The 18,811-nt window shown below is 44.4% G+C and overlaps 1 protein-coding gene across 2 annotated transcripts in view; it reads right to left on the bottom strand.

Annotated features, from left to right (window-relative positions):
• Positions 1-18,811, bottom strand: part of PIK3C3 (phosphatidylinositol 3-kinase catalytic subunit type 3) — a 111,065-nt gene that overhangs the window by 63,980 nt on the left and 28,274 nt on the right. For both annotated transcript variants that reach the window (XM_083575582.1, XM_083575583.1), the window contains 7 exons: positions 17,507-17,692; positions 15,590-15,744; positions 15,166-15,256; positions 13,999-14,066; positions 7,538-7,643; positions 5,181-5,297; positions 3,017-3,148 (listed from right to left, as the gene is read on the bottom strand). In XM_083575582.1, coding sequence (XP_083431708.1) covers positions 3,017-3,148; positions 5,181-5,297; positions 7,538-7,643; positions 13,999-14,066; positions 15,166-15,256; positions 15,590-15,744; positions 17,507-17,692 — 855 coding nt within the window. The remainder of the gene's footprint in view (positions 1-3,016; positions 3,149-5,180; positions 5,298-7,537; positions 7,644-13,998; positions 14,067-15,165; positions 15,257-15,589; positions 15,745-17,506; positions 17,693-18,811) is intronic.

Raw genomic sequence — 18,811 nt, 5'->3', positions numbered from 1 at the left:
GGTTCCCCATCTCTGCCATAAAGCAAAGGGTCCACCTCTGTTAAGACGATGACTGAGCATGCTTTGGCCTGAAGGCATACAAGGCCACCTGCTTGATGAAGCTAAGCAGATCTGGATCTGGTCAGTGTCTGTTGCTGTTGGTTTTTTTCTATCTTTATTTTAGACATTGTGATTTACATGGAAATTGTTCAGTCTGGTTTTGCATTTCTTCATGTTTTATTTTATTTTTTTAAGAAGATATTTATTAAGATTTTCCATTTTATACAAACCAAGAAAGAAAAAAGAAAAAAACGAAAAAAAATAAAAAGAAAAAATATTAAAAACACATAAATTTCATATCTTATTTTTCAATAACATATTTCCCTGACCTCCTCATACCTCCCCTTCTTGTATTCCAGTTCAAATTGTTCATCCAGCAAATCCTTATCTCATAGCATTACAGCTAAAAGCCTTATTTTCTATCCATCTTCTTAAATTATTGTAACTTATACTTTTACTTATATACAAAAAAAGAACTATTTTTTCATATTCTTTTGTACCATTACAGCTGATAACCCCTTAATTTCAATCCAACATCACTCAGTATTCCTTAATGTTACAATATTTTTGCAAATAGTCTTTGAATTTCTTCCATTCTTCTTCTGCCGATTCTTCTCCCTGGTCACGTATTCTGCCAGTCAATTCTGCCAGTCCCATAAAGTCAATCAATTTCGTCTGCCATTCTTCCAGAGTGGGTAGATCTTGCGTCTTCCAATACTTTGCAATGAGTATTCTTGCTGCTGTTGTAGCATACGCATTTCTTCATGTTTTAATGTACCGTATAGGGCTACTGTCAGGGAACTGCCATCAGTACTGGAGGGACAGCGCGAAAGCCAGAGGGATTCCAGAGGGCGTCCAGGGATCGGGAGAAGCAGCCCATCTTCTGGGGAAGAAAATCAGCGTAGCACCAGTGGAGAAGGGGGGCAGGTGGGGGAAGTGGCGAGGCGGTCCCATGACTCCTGGCCTGGGACCAGCGGGGAGACTAGGGGTCCTCCGTTGCCCACGCCCTCCCTGTGCAGAAGGCTTCCATGCAGAGAGGGTAAGCAGAGACTAGGCGTCAAATAACTTCTTTGCTGGAAGAAGTTTAAGAAACGCCCACTCACGGCTTCTGCCAGCGACTGAGTCAGCCACGGGCGAGTGGCTGTCCGGACAGAGGAGGTTCACTTTGGCAACCCAGCCAGGTATTTGCACCCAGCCAGGAAGATAGGCACCTGCTTACGCACAAGCAACCCCCTTAGGAACCATTACAACTACTTTCGTTATGTTGCAGTTATGCGTTTTTTTTTCATGTTGTAAGTTGCCCTGAGCACTGTGGAAAGGCAACATACAAATAAATAAATAAATGTATATATGTATGTATGTATTTATGGGTGCCGCCTTGGGTTCCAGGAAAGGTGGGGTAAAAATGCGAGGAAAATAAATATTTGCACAGGAGAAAACGAACGAACTCAGAAGTACATCAGCTTCTGTGTGCATCCAATATACCCCCTATCATCTCAACAGTACTTGAAAGGGCGAAATAAAACAAGTGGCACTGAACTGAAACCTAAAAAAATATGCTAAGGGGAAGGATAGCTTTAAAGCAATTAGCTGCCCTTCCTAATTAACTTAGTGAAAATGGCAACTCTGTTTAAAATGCCCTTTCCAAAAAGACCTGATTTGTTTAGCTGGCAATTCGTCCCTCGTGAAAAGTATGGGAATGAAACCAATTAGCCTCTGCAAAATAAATATAGTTATCTTTTTTTTTATTTTATTTTACATTATCCAGCATCCTTATTCTCTGTCGCTGAGTCTCAAACAAAAAAAAGATATAGGCCTACTTGCCCACATCCTTGCACAACATATCAAGGGTGAGGTTAGAGTACCACACAGAGGCCCAAACAGACATGGGCCTCATTTCTGCTGTCTTCCCCCAACCCTTACTAAGGCCGTACACCTTTGCACCATTCATTTAAAGCACCAGGGTACCATTTTGAAAAATCATGGCTTCCCACAATGAATTATGGGAGCTGCACTTTGTTAATGGCGCAAGGAGTTGATAGGCAATCCCTATTCCCTTGACAGAGCTACAGTGAAGAGAAACTGAATGTCAGACCACTCTGGGAACTGTAGCTTTGTAAGGGGAACCGGGATCTCCTAACAACTACAGATCCCATAATCCCTTTATCTCCTACTTCCTCATTCGTCAACAGCACCACCAACTTTACAGTTGCCGCTTAGGGCCATTTGTCTCCAAGCCCTTTGCTCTCCTACTTTTAAGGCTCACCAGTTTATGGGAGATGATAGGTCTGGAATGCTTTCTAGTGATAATGTGTCAGCCAGCTGCTCCGACTCTGCTTCCTCCTCCTCTTCTCCCATTATTTCTCAACTTTTCTGCTCATCTTCCTCTGAGCTGTGACCTCCCTCAAACCCCTACTGTGATTCGGAACTGTTTTCTTCTCTGGAAAGGTCAGGATGAGGAGGTGGTCTCCATCATTCCTCCTTGGCCCAGTCCCTGAGAGTTCATTTCTGAAGCAGTTCCTTTAAGAAAAGGGCACATCCTGTACCCCAACAGGCCTCAAATATGCCGGCTCCCACCTCCGAGCCCCACTTCTTAAATCTTCCTAAAAGTGCCTTATTAAATCTTCTTAAATGAGCCTAACCCCAGCCCTTCTTGCAAAAGAGAAAGATTCTCTCCAAGTGCACAAACTCACAGAATCACAGAACTGTAGATCTGAGAGGTTCATTCAGCTGAACCCCTTACAATGCAGGAAGAACAGCTAAAGGATTCCTGGCAGATGGCTATCCCACCTCTGTTTAAAAAACCTCCCCCATGAAGGAGAACGCACCATCTTCCGAGGGAGTCGGTTCTAGTGTGCAAGCATAAGCTAGCAAGCTTTACCAGAGAATGCTAAAACAACAACAACCAAATCCTGGTTGACATGCTGGAATCCCACTCACGGAACATGGACAACAGACAAGACGGTAGGTGATTTACCTTGAACAGTGTCGCTTTCTCCGGGATTATCCCTCGGATTTTCACCTGAGGTTCCAGGGGCAGGGGAATGGGCTCAAAATCTGATAGGGTCATCTTCTCATTGTCTGCCAGGAGTGCCTGCAACCTCTCGTTCTAAAAGCAGAGCAGGGGGAAGGAAGGAACAACATGACTTACTGAACCACGTGCTAATGCCAACCACTCCAAAACTGAAAACATGGACTAGGAGCTGTTAGAATTCCTGCTCCATGATTGCAGTCATGGGTTGTCTATCACATGACGGTGTATGTTTTGACTCCACAAAGTGAGAAGTGACAGAGACAGGATGTTTGTGTTACTGTGTTCCATGAAGTGGGACTATTGTCCTTTGTTTATTTCTCTTTGCTGTCTGATGCTAGAGAGAGCGGGAGCCACGTTGCAGTGCTCCGTGTGTGTTTATATGTAAATAAAGTAGATTAGCCAAAATGCTAAGTTGCTGGGGTCTGTCACGCAAACTGCGAACACTCTGCAGATCCCTAAGTGTGCTGATGTCTGTTGGCATCGGTCACTGTGATGTTCGGGCTGAAGAAAGCTTTAGAAGCTCCCGAATGATCGACCAGGAGGGAGGGAACATGCCAGTCGGGGAGGTGTCTCTGCCAGGGTCCTACTTGAGTGTCGGACAAGCTCCTGACAGGAGCTGCAGCATGTAGTCTAACTCGTGAATGGAGGAAGGGAGCCAACTGCAATGTAGCTTGTTCATCAAATGTAGCTTGTGGGCAAACTCACAAAGACAGAAAGAGAGAGAAATCGATGAAAGTAGGTTCAAATGTGCCTGCTAATGGTTTGTCCATCGCATGTTGTTGTTGTTGTTTATTTAACAAAGTAATCATCATACATAAATAAGAATAAACATGTGCACCCCATTACCGAGACCATTCCATTGTAACTATCCAAATTTGAACACCTCTTGCGATGGTTTGACCCCTTTCTGTTTTAACAGTACAAATTCTACAAACACACTCAATATCTCCTCAGAACCATTTCTCCTGCATATTCCCTGTCTTACCTTAATGGCACATGTTAATTTATCATTAATAGCTATATACCACACTTCTCTATACCACTGATCTATTATTTTATGTTCTCCTTGTCCCTTCCACTCCCTAGCTGTCATAATTCATGCAGCTGTCGATTGATTGGCGTGGCCTTTCATTAAACGTTCTCCGCAAAGCAGCTGGAAATCGACACATACATGCACACAAACACACACACCCAAAAATTCAGCACTGGGTGCAAAATCGTAGCTTCTAGAAGAAGAAAGATTAAGCAGGTTTCTAGTCCTTATCGCTACAAATACATGTGGGCAATGACTATTATTTCCAATAAAGATTTTTTTGTTAGCATTTCTGTCATTCTTACTGTTTACTGGCGGAGAAGGCAGTCTATGCTAAAAATCAGAATTCAGATTGGTTGCTCCAAGGCTGGGGAAGGTGCAAAGTTCCCCACCCTGGGTATTTGGTGCAGTCATGTGGCAGCACAAATAAAATGTGGAAATTAACAGCAACGGAAACAGAATAAACAGCCGTGTGAATGTAGCCTATGGCTCCGAGTTCCAAACTACACATTCTGTCACAAGGAACTCTCATTAAAAGAGGAACACATTTGCAATGAGAAACACAAGTATGGATAAAATGGCTTTTTTTGGGGGGGGGGTGAATATAGATATTTGTATATAAGTAAAAAATAGGTAAAGGACGCCTGACAGTTAAGTCCAGTCGCAAACGACTCTGGGGTTGTGGCGCTCATCTCGCTTTACAGGCCGAAGGAGCTGGTGTTCATCCGCAGACAGTTTTTCCAGGTCATGTGGTCAGCATGACTAAGCCGCTTCTGGCAAAACCAGAGCAGTGCATGGAAACGCCGTTTACCTTCCCGCCGGAGCAGTACCTATTTATCTACTTGCACTTTTTTGGTGTGCTTTTGAACTGCTAGGTTGGCAGGAGCTGCGACGGAGCAATATATATATATATATATATATATATATATATATATATGTGTGTGTGTGTGTGTGTGTGTGTATCTGTGTATCATCTCTCTCTCTCTCTCTATCTATCTATCTATCTATCTATCTATCTATCTATCTATGTGCATGTATATCTGTATGTATCCCTACACAATTCTGCCATTTTACCTTTTTTTTACGATTGCCACTTTCACGCTGCACTGCTTTCATGAGATGAACGAGCCGATCTACAAACGTCTGCTGGGCCGCCAGCAAAGACCGCATCACCCTGACAGACTTATCACCCTGCGTTAAATTAGAAGGCGGAAAAAAGAAGGAGAAGGAGAAAAGAATTAGTTCTCTCTGCTGTAATTATTTTGCCTTGAGTGGAGCTCTTGGCAATCACAGCTCTCGGAGCAAGCGGATAATAAACACCGACATTCGCTAAAAAAAAAAAAAGGAAGTTTCTCCCGGGCAATCCCCCCGCCCTCCCCAGCCCTCCATAAAATGCAATCAAAGTTCTCTGTAGCAGGTAGTTGGTTCCCTGACCTTTCAGGGCTTTTTTGTTTTGTTTTTTTGTACAACTGCGCCAACAACAATCATTCTGGAGGTGAGGACTTATGTGACACGAGTCAATTTATACAGCAGAGGGGAAGGGAGGGAGGAGAGACCCCCCAGAGCCCTGATGAATGAGAACTCCAAACAAGCACAAGGCTCTTTTCAGGGATGACGATGATGATGATGTTTAGTATTAGTGTACCACCTTTCAGCTGAAGACCATAGGGTGGTTCAGAACACTAACAAAATGCAAAATGAGAACTGCACTTTCAGTTTACAGTGGTAGCTTGGTTCTCAAACGCCTTGGTACTCAAACAACTTGGAACCCAAACACTGAAAAACCTGCAAGTAAGTGTTCCGGTTTGTGAGTGTCACGCTTCCGATTTGAGTGCCACATTTCTGTTTTGAGTGTTACGCTGAAGTCTGTCTGTTTTTGCTATTTATTTTGCGTTTTTGTGGCTCTTTTTTGTTTTGTTTTTGTGACAGTGCGGAACCCAGTTCAGCTACTGATTGATTGATTGTGTGACGGCAGTACATTGCTTATTACTTTCATTTTATGGCTCAGTGGTCACGTTAGAGAGTAAAATTCATGTTAAATTGCTGTTTTAGGGGTTGTTATTCAAAGTCTGGAACGGATTAATCCATTTTGCATTACTTTATATGGGAAAGCGCACCTTGGTTTTGGAACGCTTTGGTTTTGGAACGACTTCTGGAATGGAGTAAGTTTTAGAACCAAGGTACCACTGTACTTTTAAAGAGCACCATTCACAGAATTTCTAATTGCACGGATCCAGCCTTGAGTTCCTGTTATTTCTGAGGGTCCCAATGCAAAGTCTTACAGCATCGTGTTGTTGTTTTTCCTCAGAAAGTCTTGTTCTATGGTTTAGGCTCCAAGAAAATAAAACACAAATTGCTCGCACAGTGTCATCACTATGGATTTCTGCTCCAGGTGAAGAACAGTACTTTTCTTAACCTGTGCAACAGCCTGCTATTCTTAAAATATTGTGCAGCCAAATAAATAATATAGAGAAGCATTTAATGTTTCCAAGGACAGCATGGAGCAAAATGACTTCTTGTCCCGAATGGGGAATTTGCCTTAGATCACCCCTGTGGTTGAAAGCAAGTGTGATGTTTATCACAGTGCACTTTGTTTGCTGAAGTATTAAGAATCAGAGAAGGAAAAGGGGGGGGGGGGAATTTAACCCAGGGTTGTGGCAGGTGTTTTACAGAAACAGATGGGCATAAGTAAACCAAAATATTTATTTCTATACTTTACTAACAGTACTTCCAACTGTTAGCTTAGAAGCTTTTCCTTCTTTGCAGTTAACATAATAGAGAGTGTCAAATGTTTGGTCTAATGAGTAAAAGAGAGAGAGGTGAACTTCTTTCTATTCACTTTCTCCGGGAATAATTTTATACACTTCTATCGTGACCAGGGTCAGATTTAGGTTTGAGGAGGCCCTAAGCTACTGAAGGTAATGGGGCCCTTTATATGTCCAGCTGTCCTTTGTCAACAACAAATTGTCTCTGTTTTTGTGTTGAATATATGCTATGTGGTAATTTATGGACCTAATAGTGATATTTTAGGGAGCAGGCTGGCAGGCGGGGCCCATTACTTACATCACAGGAGTCTACAAAACACTGTTGCTGTATGTAGGTTTTATTTAATTTGTTTTTATCTTATATTTTGGAAATGTACATCCAGTTTTTTTTCCCTTTAATTTTTTGGGGGGCCCCTAAGAGCGTGGGGCCCTAAGCTATAGCTTGTTTAGCTCATACGTAAATCCAGCACTGATCGTGTCCTCACTTTCCCACCCTTTCTCTACATGAAAAAAAGGCCCAAATGTTGTAATGTGGACTCATACGGACGTTAATCCATCCCCCTGGCCTTTGGGGTTGCCTGTTGTATTGTGGGGTGCACATGCAACCTTTATAATTATGCTCAGATACCCACTAGCCTCCACACGACACAAAACAGTCAATTTTACCTTTAGCAGAGCTTGGCTGAACCTCCTCATGACGTTCAAGTACATCTCGTGAGTTCTGGGGTCTCTCTGCTGGGTGTCCTGGTCTTCACACTCCACAATCACGTACCTTGCATGGAAGATGAGAACGAGTCAGAGCTTAGACTAAAAAGAACACCTTTTTGCCCTGGGCTTTTAATGCCTGAGATATAGATATCTATGAGCCCATCTACATGGTATATCTGAAGCAGTCGTGGCTTGTCACGAAGAATCCTGGGCACTGTTGCAAAGGGTGCTGAGAGTCGTTTAGAAGCCCCTGTTCCCAGAACAGGCTCCAATAAGTTTTGGAAGTGTAAAGAAAAAGAGGGCACTTTTTTCATATGTGGTGGAACAGTAAAATAATTAAAAATTATTGGGAATGATTTATAATGAAATGAAAAGAATGTTTAAGATAAAGCCACTTCCACCCTACGGAGGACGTGGAGTTGCGGGCTTCACGGCCCCTCCACATGCGCGGCGAGTGGAGGCCAGCCTCCGCGTGATTGGGGGGATTCCAATTGGCCAGTTCAGGGGACGTGGACGTGGCCAGGGATTTCCCTCTTTGCCATGCACCAGCTATTCCTGTTTTTCCCACCCTCCCGCCTATAAGGTTTTTGTTCTTTGATCTTGCTATGGATCTTTGTTGGTCGCCGTTGAGGGGCCTGGTAGGAATTTTCCCAGTTGGCAAATTGGCATCAGCCACTTGGTTTTTGCCTATCTCGTAGCAAATGATCACAACTTTCTGGGTATTGACAGTTAGGCATTGGAATAGTTCTGTAGATGGAAAGAGGGGAGGTAGCGCCATCACCTGCCCCGCATATTGAAGGGTAGTCCACTAAAGGATTCTGGGGGACATGGCCCTGTCCAAAGCCTAGGGAGGTGAGGGCCTAAGGCACGCCCCCCTATCGGTGACTCCGGGGGAGTTCCTAGTTGATGTGCATCAGCAGGACTCCCCCTACTGGTGGTGAACCCTTCCTGGACTTCAAGTGGATGGGCTGAAGCTGGATAGAGTCGGTTAGGACCAATGCCTAAGCCAATACCACTCATCACCTGTAACCAATAAAGCTGTGGCCTTTTTTAGCCTATTAACCTTAATAATTGTGTCACGTATCATTATTTCCACGGGGGGGGGGGGACTTGCCACTCAACCTTTGTTAAAAGACCAGAAGCTTTTTTCCCTTTTACTAGGCATTACAGCTCAAGACTTGCCAAAAGAGAAGAAGAAACTTTTCATATATGCCACAACAGCAGCTAGGATATTGCTAGCCCCAAAATGGAAAAATGACGAGATACCAACGAAAGAAGAATGGCAAGAAAAACTGATGGAATATGCTGAAATGGCGAAGCTAACTGAAGAGACAAAGACAACAGAGACTTTTTAAAAGCCTGGGAACCATCTATGTTGTATCTACAGAAACATTGTAAGGAAATGGACTCACTAGCAAGGTTTGAGTAAACACAATTTACAAAACAAAAATAGAAACTACAAACATGCTGTTGGAATGATAAGAACTAAATAATATTTAATTCAGAGAATACAATGTTAAGGCATAACAAAACAGGCAGGAGAAGTCAATATGTAAAGTTGAGGGAAGTCACCGAGTGGGGGGAATTTGGTTTTTTCTTTGTATTTGATATATTACTATGATGAAGATAAAAATGTAAAATTTAATAAAAAATATTTTTTTTTAAGAAAGGAAAGGAAAAAAGAAATCCCTGTTCCCTTCAGAGAGCTGCCTCTTCCAGTTTCTTTCCTGGGAAGAGGGCCTGAATGTCAAACCACCCTGAGAATTGAAGCTCTGGTGAGGGAAATCGAAGCCAATAAAAGACATTCATCTCACAATCTGTACAGGATTGCTTCTTTGTAAAAAATATGGATGTTACGGGTGTCTCTGTGATACAAAAGCACACACAGAGAGCAGAAACGGGCTCTAGCACTGCAGGGAATTAAAAATTTTCCAGCTTGTGCTTTGCACACTCATAAAAGTGAGACTTGGAGCAAAGTTAATACTTTCTAGAGCACAAGGCCCTGCTGTGAAACAGTGGCAGGATTCTGCCTTTTCTGTGTCCCATCAGTATCCTATATGATAGCCACCTAGGTATCCTATATCACAAGGGCTGTCCCATGGAAAGAGGGAGCAAGCTTGTTTTCTCCTGCTCTGAAGGGTAGGACTTGAACCAATGGAGTCAAGGCACAAGAAGGGAGATTCCAGCTAAACATTCGAAAAAGCTTTCTGACGGTAAGAAATGTTTGACAGTGAAACGGTCTCCCTCAGGAGGTCGTGGACTCTCCTTCCTCAGCGGTTTTTAAGCAGAGGTTGGATGGCCATCTGTCATGGATGCTTTAGCTGAGATTCCTGCATTGCAGCGCATTGAACTAGATAACCCTTGGGTCCCTTCCAACTCTAAGATTCTGTTATTTAAAGCAGTACCATACCACTTTAAACAGCCATGCCTTCCCCCAAAGAACCATGGGAACTGCAGGTTGTTAACAGTGCTGAGAGTTTTTATGAGACCCTTGTTTCCTTTGCAGAGCTACAATTCTCAGAGTGGTTTAGCAATCGTCCCTCCTCACAGGGAACTCTGGGACTTGTGGTTTGTGAGGGGAACAGGGGTCTCCTAGCAGCTCTCAACCCCCTTAACAAACTACACTTCCCAGGATTCTCTGGGGGAAACCATGGCTGTTTAAAGTGGTATGAACTTAAAAATGGTAAGCATAATGCTGGTGGTCAAAAGAGAGAGAGAGAGAGATGGAGAGAGAGAGAGAGAGAGAGAGAGATGGAGAGAGAGAGAGAGAGAGACACATGGAGGGATGGAGAGAGAGAGAGAGAGAGAGAGAGAGAGAGGGGTACAAAGACTGTCTCAAGGCAAATCTAAAAAAATGTAGTATAACCACTGACAACTGGGGAACACTGGCCTGCGAGCACTCCAGCCTTCACGAAAGGTGTCATGGGCTTTGAAGACACTCAAACACAGGACGAAAGGGAGAAATGAGCTAAGAGGAAGGCACACTTGGCAAACCCTCACCATGATCAACTCCCACCCAGAAACCTAACCTATATCTTCAGTGTGGAAGAACGTGTGGATCCAGAATTGGCCTTGACAGTCACTTACGGACTCACTTTTAAAACCACGTTTATTGAAGACAATCTTACTCCGCTATGAGTGATCGCCAAGGAAGATACTGTTTTAGATGGGGCCTCAGTGTATCTCCAGACTGAACTCCTCTCTCTCCAGAGCCTTTCAAAATAAGGCTTTTTGTATCTACAGCTCCTTTCGCCCTTCTCTGTATCCCAGCCACAGATTACAAATCAAACTCCAGGTTTTCATCAAGGGTTAGTACATCCAAACACCCCTTTGATTATTTCCAACTCCTGCTGAGGCTGGTCGGGCAAAACACACCATTGATCAGCAGACGCGAGGATTTATAGCTAAGTCTGCCAGAACTGTAGCTGTTGACATTCAGATTTTGGCACTGAGAAATGGAGGAGTCTGGATAGAGGAAAGTGTGTATTTGTGGGGTGGGGGAAGTATAATAATAAACTGGCCAATTCTGTCACCGATAAAGGAAGCAGAAAGTGTTTGGGGTAGGGAGCCATGAATATGGGGGGTGGAAAGCCCCTGTTTATAGACTGATATCTCCACACAAGAACCAACGCTTTAAAAAAATAAAAAATACAGCATGAGGTACATTGTGGAATGACACCTTCTTTTGACTACTATGCATTCAATGGATCACAACTGGGATTGTTCCTGTTATATTTTCCCTTCGTTGTGATGGCCCTGTACTCTGACTTGTTGGTGTTTTATTATTATTATTATTTTATTTGTTAGAGACTTCCGGGTTGGCGCCATCGCCGAATGGCGGACTCCCTCCGAGCTCCGGAGGGAGCCGGCTCGGCAGGGGCTGGGTTTTACCGCACCGGCGATGCGGGGACCCTTAGAAACCACGGCCACGGGGGCCGTGGACTTGGAGACTCGGCTAGCACCGCTAGCGCCCTCCCGACTCGTGAAGGAGCCTTTTTAAAGGCTACGGATCGGGTGCCGGGGAGAAGCGTGGTGCTTTGAGTCCTCTGCCATCCCTGCCGAGCGAAGCCGCATGCCATCCGGCGGAGAGCGCTGACTTCTTCCATTGAGAATTTGGACTTTTAACAACAACCCGTGAGTAAATTGGAAATCGGGTTTAAAAGAAGAAAAATTTTTTGGATTTGAGACGAGCGGGGGGGGATCTAAAAAGGAAGTCAGTCCCCCTCCCTATTGTAGACATTTTAAAACAAGGATTGGGAAGCCAAGGCCCAAAAAGAACGGTATCTTTGCTAAAATCAAGAATTCCATGATGGGAAAGTACAAGAATTGTGCTGGAGGAAGAATTGAAGGAGAAGGAAAATGCACCCCCCTCCCTGGGAACCGGGGCGATTGAGGAGTGAGCCTGGTGAAAAGAGCCGGTGATTTTGACAGCTGTCAAAGTAACTGTCAAAGTCGGAATTTTAAAGAGGATTTTATTACAAGGACCTTGCTGGTCAAATTTGTTACAACTTGATATAATTTGTTAAGACTTGAATACAAAATGGCGAAAATACGGAGAACAATCGGATTTTTGGAAACAAAGTTACAACAACCCCCCTAGAGGAGCTTCGGGACATTACAAAGATGGGCGTAAGCCGGGAAAAATACAACACTTCGGAATTTCACAGAACTGGTTATCTCCTGGGAAAGCTGCAAAACTGAAACTGAATCTCGTCTACAGGGTGTTTAGACTAAAAGGAGACAACAGAATACTTTACTGAAGAAGGAAGGGACTGAACGCAAGTTTTTGTTCCTGAATAACAACAACCCATGTAGAGTTACTAAACTTCTGAATAAGAAAGTTTTAGCAGCGGAACAAGAGGAAGCTGGACTATAACCTTGAAAGAACAATGGGGGGAATTTTATAATTTGACATTTTTAAAGATTTAGGAATTAATTTTTAAAAAGTAATCCTAAAAATGGGAAATAATTCTGCAAGGAGTTGGGGGAAAAATGGGATTGATGGACTTAAGACTTCCAGGCTGGAAACATAGATTGGAGGATAAGGGAAATTAAACCGGGGAAGGGGAGGGAGAATTAGAATCCAAAGGCTTGCAACTATTTTCTGAATTGGTTTTCTTTTTTCTAATATATTTCTTATTTTTTTATACTTTTATTCTGTGTGCTTTTACTTTAATGGGAAAAAAGGGGGACATTGTGGAAAGAAAAGGGGGCGGGCTATGGGGAGAGATCTTTTGCTTTTTTTTATCAAGGGTGTTGCATAAGGTTTGTATAAATTTAAATTTGAACAATGGGGTATATAAATTGTGCTTTAAATCAGAAACAGAACTTGTGGAAACAACAGTATGAAAGGGGAATACGGTAGGGGTGGGGGAAGGGGGGAGTCCCAGAAAGTGGATGTTTGAAAATAAGGTTCTGAATGTATCTTCATAATTTCTTTTCTTCTCTTTCTGTATTTTGGAAACTTCAATAAATATTATTTAAAAAAAAAAAAATATTATTTTATTTGTTGGTTCAACCCAGTCAGATGGGTGGGGTACAAGTAATTTTTAAAATCATCAACATTACTGGTATTATCCCCCCGCCCCACTCTAATTCATTTGTAACTGAAAATCAATAAAACACATTTTTTAAAGAAAAGTGGTCAGAAATCTTTCCTGGGGGCAGATTGAGCACCCAGACCAAGTCTGAGGGAGAAACAGCAGGTCTATAGCACCTTTCTGACCTCCCCTAAAGGTCTGTGTTTAGGGAACTCAGAAGTGACAAACTATCTGTGATGGGATGATGAGCTGCTTGTGCGTGAAGTTGCTAGTCCCTCAGTGTTTGGCTAAGTCCACAAACCACTGTCTGCAACGGAGCTCCATAAGCATGGCTCCGTCAGTCGCTGGCAGAATCCGACAGTGGGCGTTTGCGGAACTTCTTCCAGCATAAAAGCTCCTTAACGGAAACGCGCCTTCTGGACTCTCGACGCGACAGTTTCCGGCGAGGAGTGGGCGTCCCTATGGGAGGTCCTGAAATCTCCCCACTGTTACTGCTGGAGGTGTCTCTGAGCCATCCCTCCGACTCACTATCCCTTGGAGCTCCTTCTCTCCCCCTGCTGGTTCCCTCCTCAGCTGACAAGTCTCTGCCAACCTCTGTGAGCCCCTTCCTCTCCAGTTCTGCTGATGGCAGTTCCCTGACACTATCGTATAAGAAACATGATGCAAACACTCAGCTTTCCTGAGGTTGAGGGGTCTAGGTTTGGTCAATGTCTGGGCTGGGTGGAGGATAAGGGCGAGGAATACTAAGCGGGGGTGAAAACGGACAAGCATTTGCTCTCCATCGTCTTGCTGGTAACGCACTGCGTCCCACTTGCCAGGAAGCTAGAGCAGCAACTGTTTCCGGTGCACAAAGGCATCAACCCCCTTTTCTGCACTTACCAATACAAGTAGTTTGCCAGTGTGGAATTCTTGCAGGCTCGCGAGATCAAGAACGTGCAAAGGTCTTGCTGAAAGTACAGGGAAACGTCGCTTAAAGGTTGTGAAACGGAGAAGGACCTTTATGTCTTTGAAACACACAAACAGCTCTTTGGGATATTTATGTGATGGATATGTGCCACTCTGCTTTCTCCTAGGTAGAGAAAGCAGGAGGGGGAAAGTCACACACACACACAAACACACACACACACAAACACAAAGGTCAGGTTCAAACATAACACCGGTCACAGTTTGGCACTAAAGAAAGCAATGTTGTGCTCAGAAACTCCCTGGATAAGGGATACCTAATGCCTTACATGCTATACAGTGGTACCTCAGGTTACATACGCTTCAGGTCACATACGCTTCAGGTTACCGACTCCGCTAACCCAGAAATAGTGCTTCAGGTTAAGAACTTTGCTTCAGGATAAGAACAGAAATTGTGCTCCGGAAGCGCGGTGGCAGCAGGAGGCCCCATTATCTAAAGTGGTGCTCCAGGTTAAGAACAGTTTCAGGTTAAGTACGGACCTCCGGAACGAATTAAGTACTTAACCCGAGGCACCACTGTAATGCAAACTGTATGAAACCCCTAGGAAAAATATTTAGAGAAAACGTTAGCAGAGGTAGCTCAGCAATAAGGATAGGATTAAATATTTGCTGTCTGGTTCGGACAGGTTTGCGATGTCTAATATCCACAGTGAAGGTTGCTCAACTTAGGTTTCCCTCGTTATTTAAGATTCTGGTTTTTTATGCATGTTTTCTTTATTGCATAGGTCAACAGAATTTCCCCTCCCTCTCCACACCTGCCCTCTAAATCTGTTCTACGGCTTTCCCCAACCTTTGGGGGCAGACTTGGAGTACATGGGGAGAGGAGAGGGCAGGGAACTTCCATCACAGAAATGGAAATCCTTGCAACTAGTCGAACTATTTTGTTGGAGATTGCCCTCTGAAACCCAAGACCTTTGCAAAGTAGGCCACAGTATAATTCAGGTGGGGTTGAGGCCAATGTAGCTCACAAGAAGCTGCTCTGAGAGATCGTGGTGGAGCTCAGAATTGAAAACCGGAACCTCCCCAGCTCCAATAGAGCCCATTCTCTTAAAACATAAGGGTTCCTGTCAGTATTTTACTCACCTCAAGGTTTTCGCTGTCAGCAGGCTCCTTTGATTTTGCTGCAGAAGGTGGGGAGGAGATGAGAGGCAAGGGGCTCGTGATGATCTGAGAGCTGAGAGGAGAATGGAAATACATGGATTTTAAGGCCTCTTTCTCATGGGAGGCTGTCTTAACCCAAAGCAGAACCTTGAGTCCATGCAGTCTAGTATATTTTATTCTTCTTATTATTTTGGGGGGAGAACCTCAGGTCCCAAGGGGCCACATGAGGATCCCCAGCCCCCTCTATCAGGCTCCTGGGAATCCTCTCAGGCTGAACATGCTCCTTCTCAGTCACACCTGCTCTCCCCAGGAAGACAGGATGCAAAACTATGCAGTCTAGAAAGTTGAGTAGGCAAGACTCCCCACTCCCCTATGGACCTCCAGTCAGGATAAGTCTCTCGCCTACCTGTCTATTTCTGCAGGATTGGCCCCAGACGTCGCCATGCTTTCCGTCATGGATCCCTGACTGTCTTTCTTCGTAGGTTCCAACCCATTCTTGATGTCGTCAAAGTTTTCGTACTTCAAGGCCTGGACCAGCTGGAGCAGATACATCAGGAGATCCTGAATAAGGAAAAGGACAACAGCGGTCTGTTAAGCTGCCGGGATCCCAGGATTTTTGGAAGCTAACCTATCTTGCTTATTTACTTGCTTCTTTCTCCGTGAGTTTAGGTAAAAAGTGCTTGTGCAGTTGGGTTTCCCAATGGCGCCTTCGGTTGGCCACTGTGAGAACAGCATGCTGGTCTAGATGGGACGTTGGTGTGATCCAGCAGGGCCCCAAATGCTGTTGGACTACAACTCCCATCATTCCTGACCGCTATCCATGCTGATGGGAGCTGGTGTGAATTACAATTTGCATCATATGAAGGGAACCTTTTAAGCCACCCTTCCATTAGGCAACTACACCAACTACAATCAATTGCAACATCAAAACTATCAAACCCTATTGCATTCAGACATAAGGCTAGGGCATTTTAAAACCAGCATTGGGCACACGGCCCAATCGCTGGACACATGGCCCAACTGTCCTAACCCAACAGCTCACATTTTAATGTCTAAACGCCACTCTGAAGAAAAGTATGTCTTCAGAGCTTGTTCCACAGAAGGCAGCAATGTAGCTCACCCTGGAACTAAATTCCATAAATATTGAAAATTAGGAAAGGGGTGGATGAAAGAGGATGGATGCAGTGAGGGAGATGAAAAAGGGAAGGAAGAGGGTGGGGAGGAAAGAGAGGGGGAAGGGAGAAAACACATACAGTCGTACCTTGGAAGTCAAACAGAATCCATTCTGGAAGTCCGCTCAACTTCCAAAATGTTCAAAAACCAAATCACGGCTTTTGATTGGCTGCAGGAAGCTCCTGCAATAAATCAGAAGCTGTGGAAGCCCCGTCAGACATTCGCCTTCCAACAATAGTTCGCAAACCAGAACACCCACTTCTGGGTTTGTGGCATCCGGGAGCCAAAACTAAGCTGTTCGAAAACCAAGATGCGACTGTACTGGGATAGTTCAGTCGGTACAGCATGAGACTCTGACACTCAGGGCTGTGTGTTTGAGCCCCACGTTGAGTGAAAGATACCTGCATTGTAATGGGTTGCAACCCCGCCCATCAGATGTCAAGGAGATAAATAACTGCACAACTTTCAGCAGACATCTGAAGGCAGCGCTGTATAGGGAAGTTTTTAATGTCTGGTGTTTTATTATGTTCTTATAACTGTTGGTAAGCTGCCTGGAGTCAGATGGGCAAGGTACAAAAAAACAAACAAAATGATCCTTGTGGTCTTTTCCAACTCTACGTTTCTATGATCCAGGTGTGGTACGCTGGTTTGACATCAACTGATAGGAAGTGCCTACAGAGGGTGGTGAATACAACAAAAGATATTATGGGCTGTCCCGTGAACCCAGAGAGTGAGGGAAATTCTCAGAGATGATTCACACCCTGGCCAGCACTTTCTTGATCTCCTGCCCTCAGGCAGAAGATATAGAAGCATTATTAGTCGCACCAACAGGGTAAAGAATAGCTTCTATCCGTGGGCTGTTAGGCTGCTGAATGAAAAGATAACAACAGGGCAACTGACTTTCAGGTTTGGTGGGTGTGCGTCAGTAAACAAGGGGAATTAAGACTAAGAGAGCTGAGTGGGGTGTGCTCGTGTAATCTCACTGTATACAAGTTGTACAAGTGACAATAAAGTATTTCAATTTCAAAAAGTATTTCATTTTCAATTTCAACTTTGATTCTACATGCCAACCTATGGAAAAAGTCAGTCACACGTGTCTGGTTGAATCTAACCGGAACGCAGGACAAGTGACAGCGGGGCATTCCCACACCTCGTCGTCTGCCTGCTGCAACCTAGCGACGGCGTAACGCCGGACTGTGGTGTTGGTGAAGTGCGAGGACAAGAGCTCCAGGGAGTCCTCCACGTCCATCGGCTTCCACTTCCCCAGAAGCTCCAGAGCCTGCTTCGCTTCCTGCGGGAGGTACCAGTTGACGCACTTCAAGAACTTTGTCAATGCCTGGAAGACAAAAGCTGCAATCACACAGGGCCTCCTTCCTCCTACTGAACTAGGCATGGCCATTTTTCCAACTTCATCCCTGCCTTTAAAACAACAGAAGCAACACAGCAATGGCAACCATAAAGGCTGGATCCAAATCACAGCAGGATCAAAGGCTTTTTTATTGGCTTAGCTGCAATCTCATGCAACGGTCTAAGAGTCGTTGTCGTTTTGTTTCTTTTCTTGTCTAGCTGCCCTTCTTTTTCCTCACTATGCTTTGAGGAGATTTCACCCCTCCCATATCCAAGAATCTGCTGATGTTCTCTGCTGATTCTTCAGAGAGGAGGGGCAGTTTCTGCTCTCTACTTATTCCGCTCCAGCCTCACATCAAAGTGTCGGGGAGAGAGAGAGACTGAGTGTTAGAGAGAGATCGTGTGTATAGATAAGGTTGCTGCTAAGAGCAGCTGCAGATACTCAGTGCAGTTCAGCATTTTCAGTTTAGACCTCATTTAGCTCTGTATATAGTTATGTATTATAGTTGTAGATAGAATAAAGAAGATATTCTACAGAGCTGCTCTCCAAGTCGTCTATACTCTGCTACACTCTGCTGTGCGACAACTGTCTTCTTGTGGAAGTGAATCCGGTGCTCACAACTCTGAGCTGTGAGTCCACAGCACTTTGACCTGTTCCTGTGCAGAAGGTGGTCTCTGGAAGTGCTACCCAGCTTCAATCCCGAGGTGGAAAGCCTACAGACTACAGGGGCCGTGGTAGGATATTCAGCCTTTCACATGGTTGCAGGATAGCAGAACGTGCAGAACAACAGAGTATTTTAAAATATTTCAAACTGCACACATCCACAGAGGGAGGAAGGAAGGATTTTTTTTAAAAAACCCACCCACACCCAGACACATGTTTCCATGTTTTGATGCCTGCAGCATTAAAACACACAGTGGTACCTCAAGTTACAGACTCAATCCATTCTGGGGTGCCGTTCACACCCTGAAAAGTCCATAACTAGAGTACCGCTTCTGCGTTCACATGCGGCGCCATACAGAGCTTCTGCACACGCGTTTGCAAGCCAAAAAGATGCAACATGAACCCAACGCAACACGAGTTATGACTGTAATTATAAGAATATAA

This window comes from Podarcis filfolensis (genome assembly GCF_964270895.1).
Source record: "Podarcis filfolensis genome assembly, chromosome: 11".
In the NCBI taxonomy this organism is placed as follows: Eukaryota; Metazoa; Chordata; class Lepidosauria; order Squamata; family Lacertidae; genus Podarcis; species Podarcis filfolensis.
This window is presented reverse-complemented; position numbering and strand designations above follow the sequence as displayed.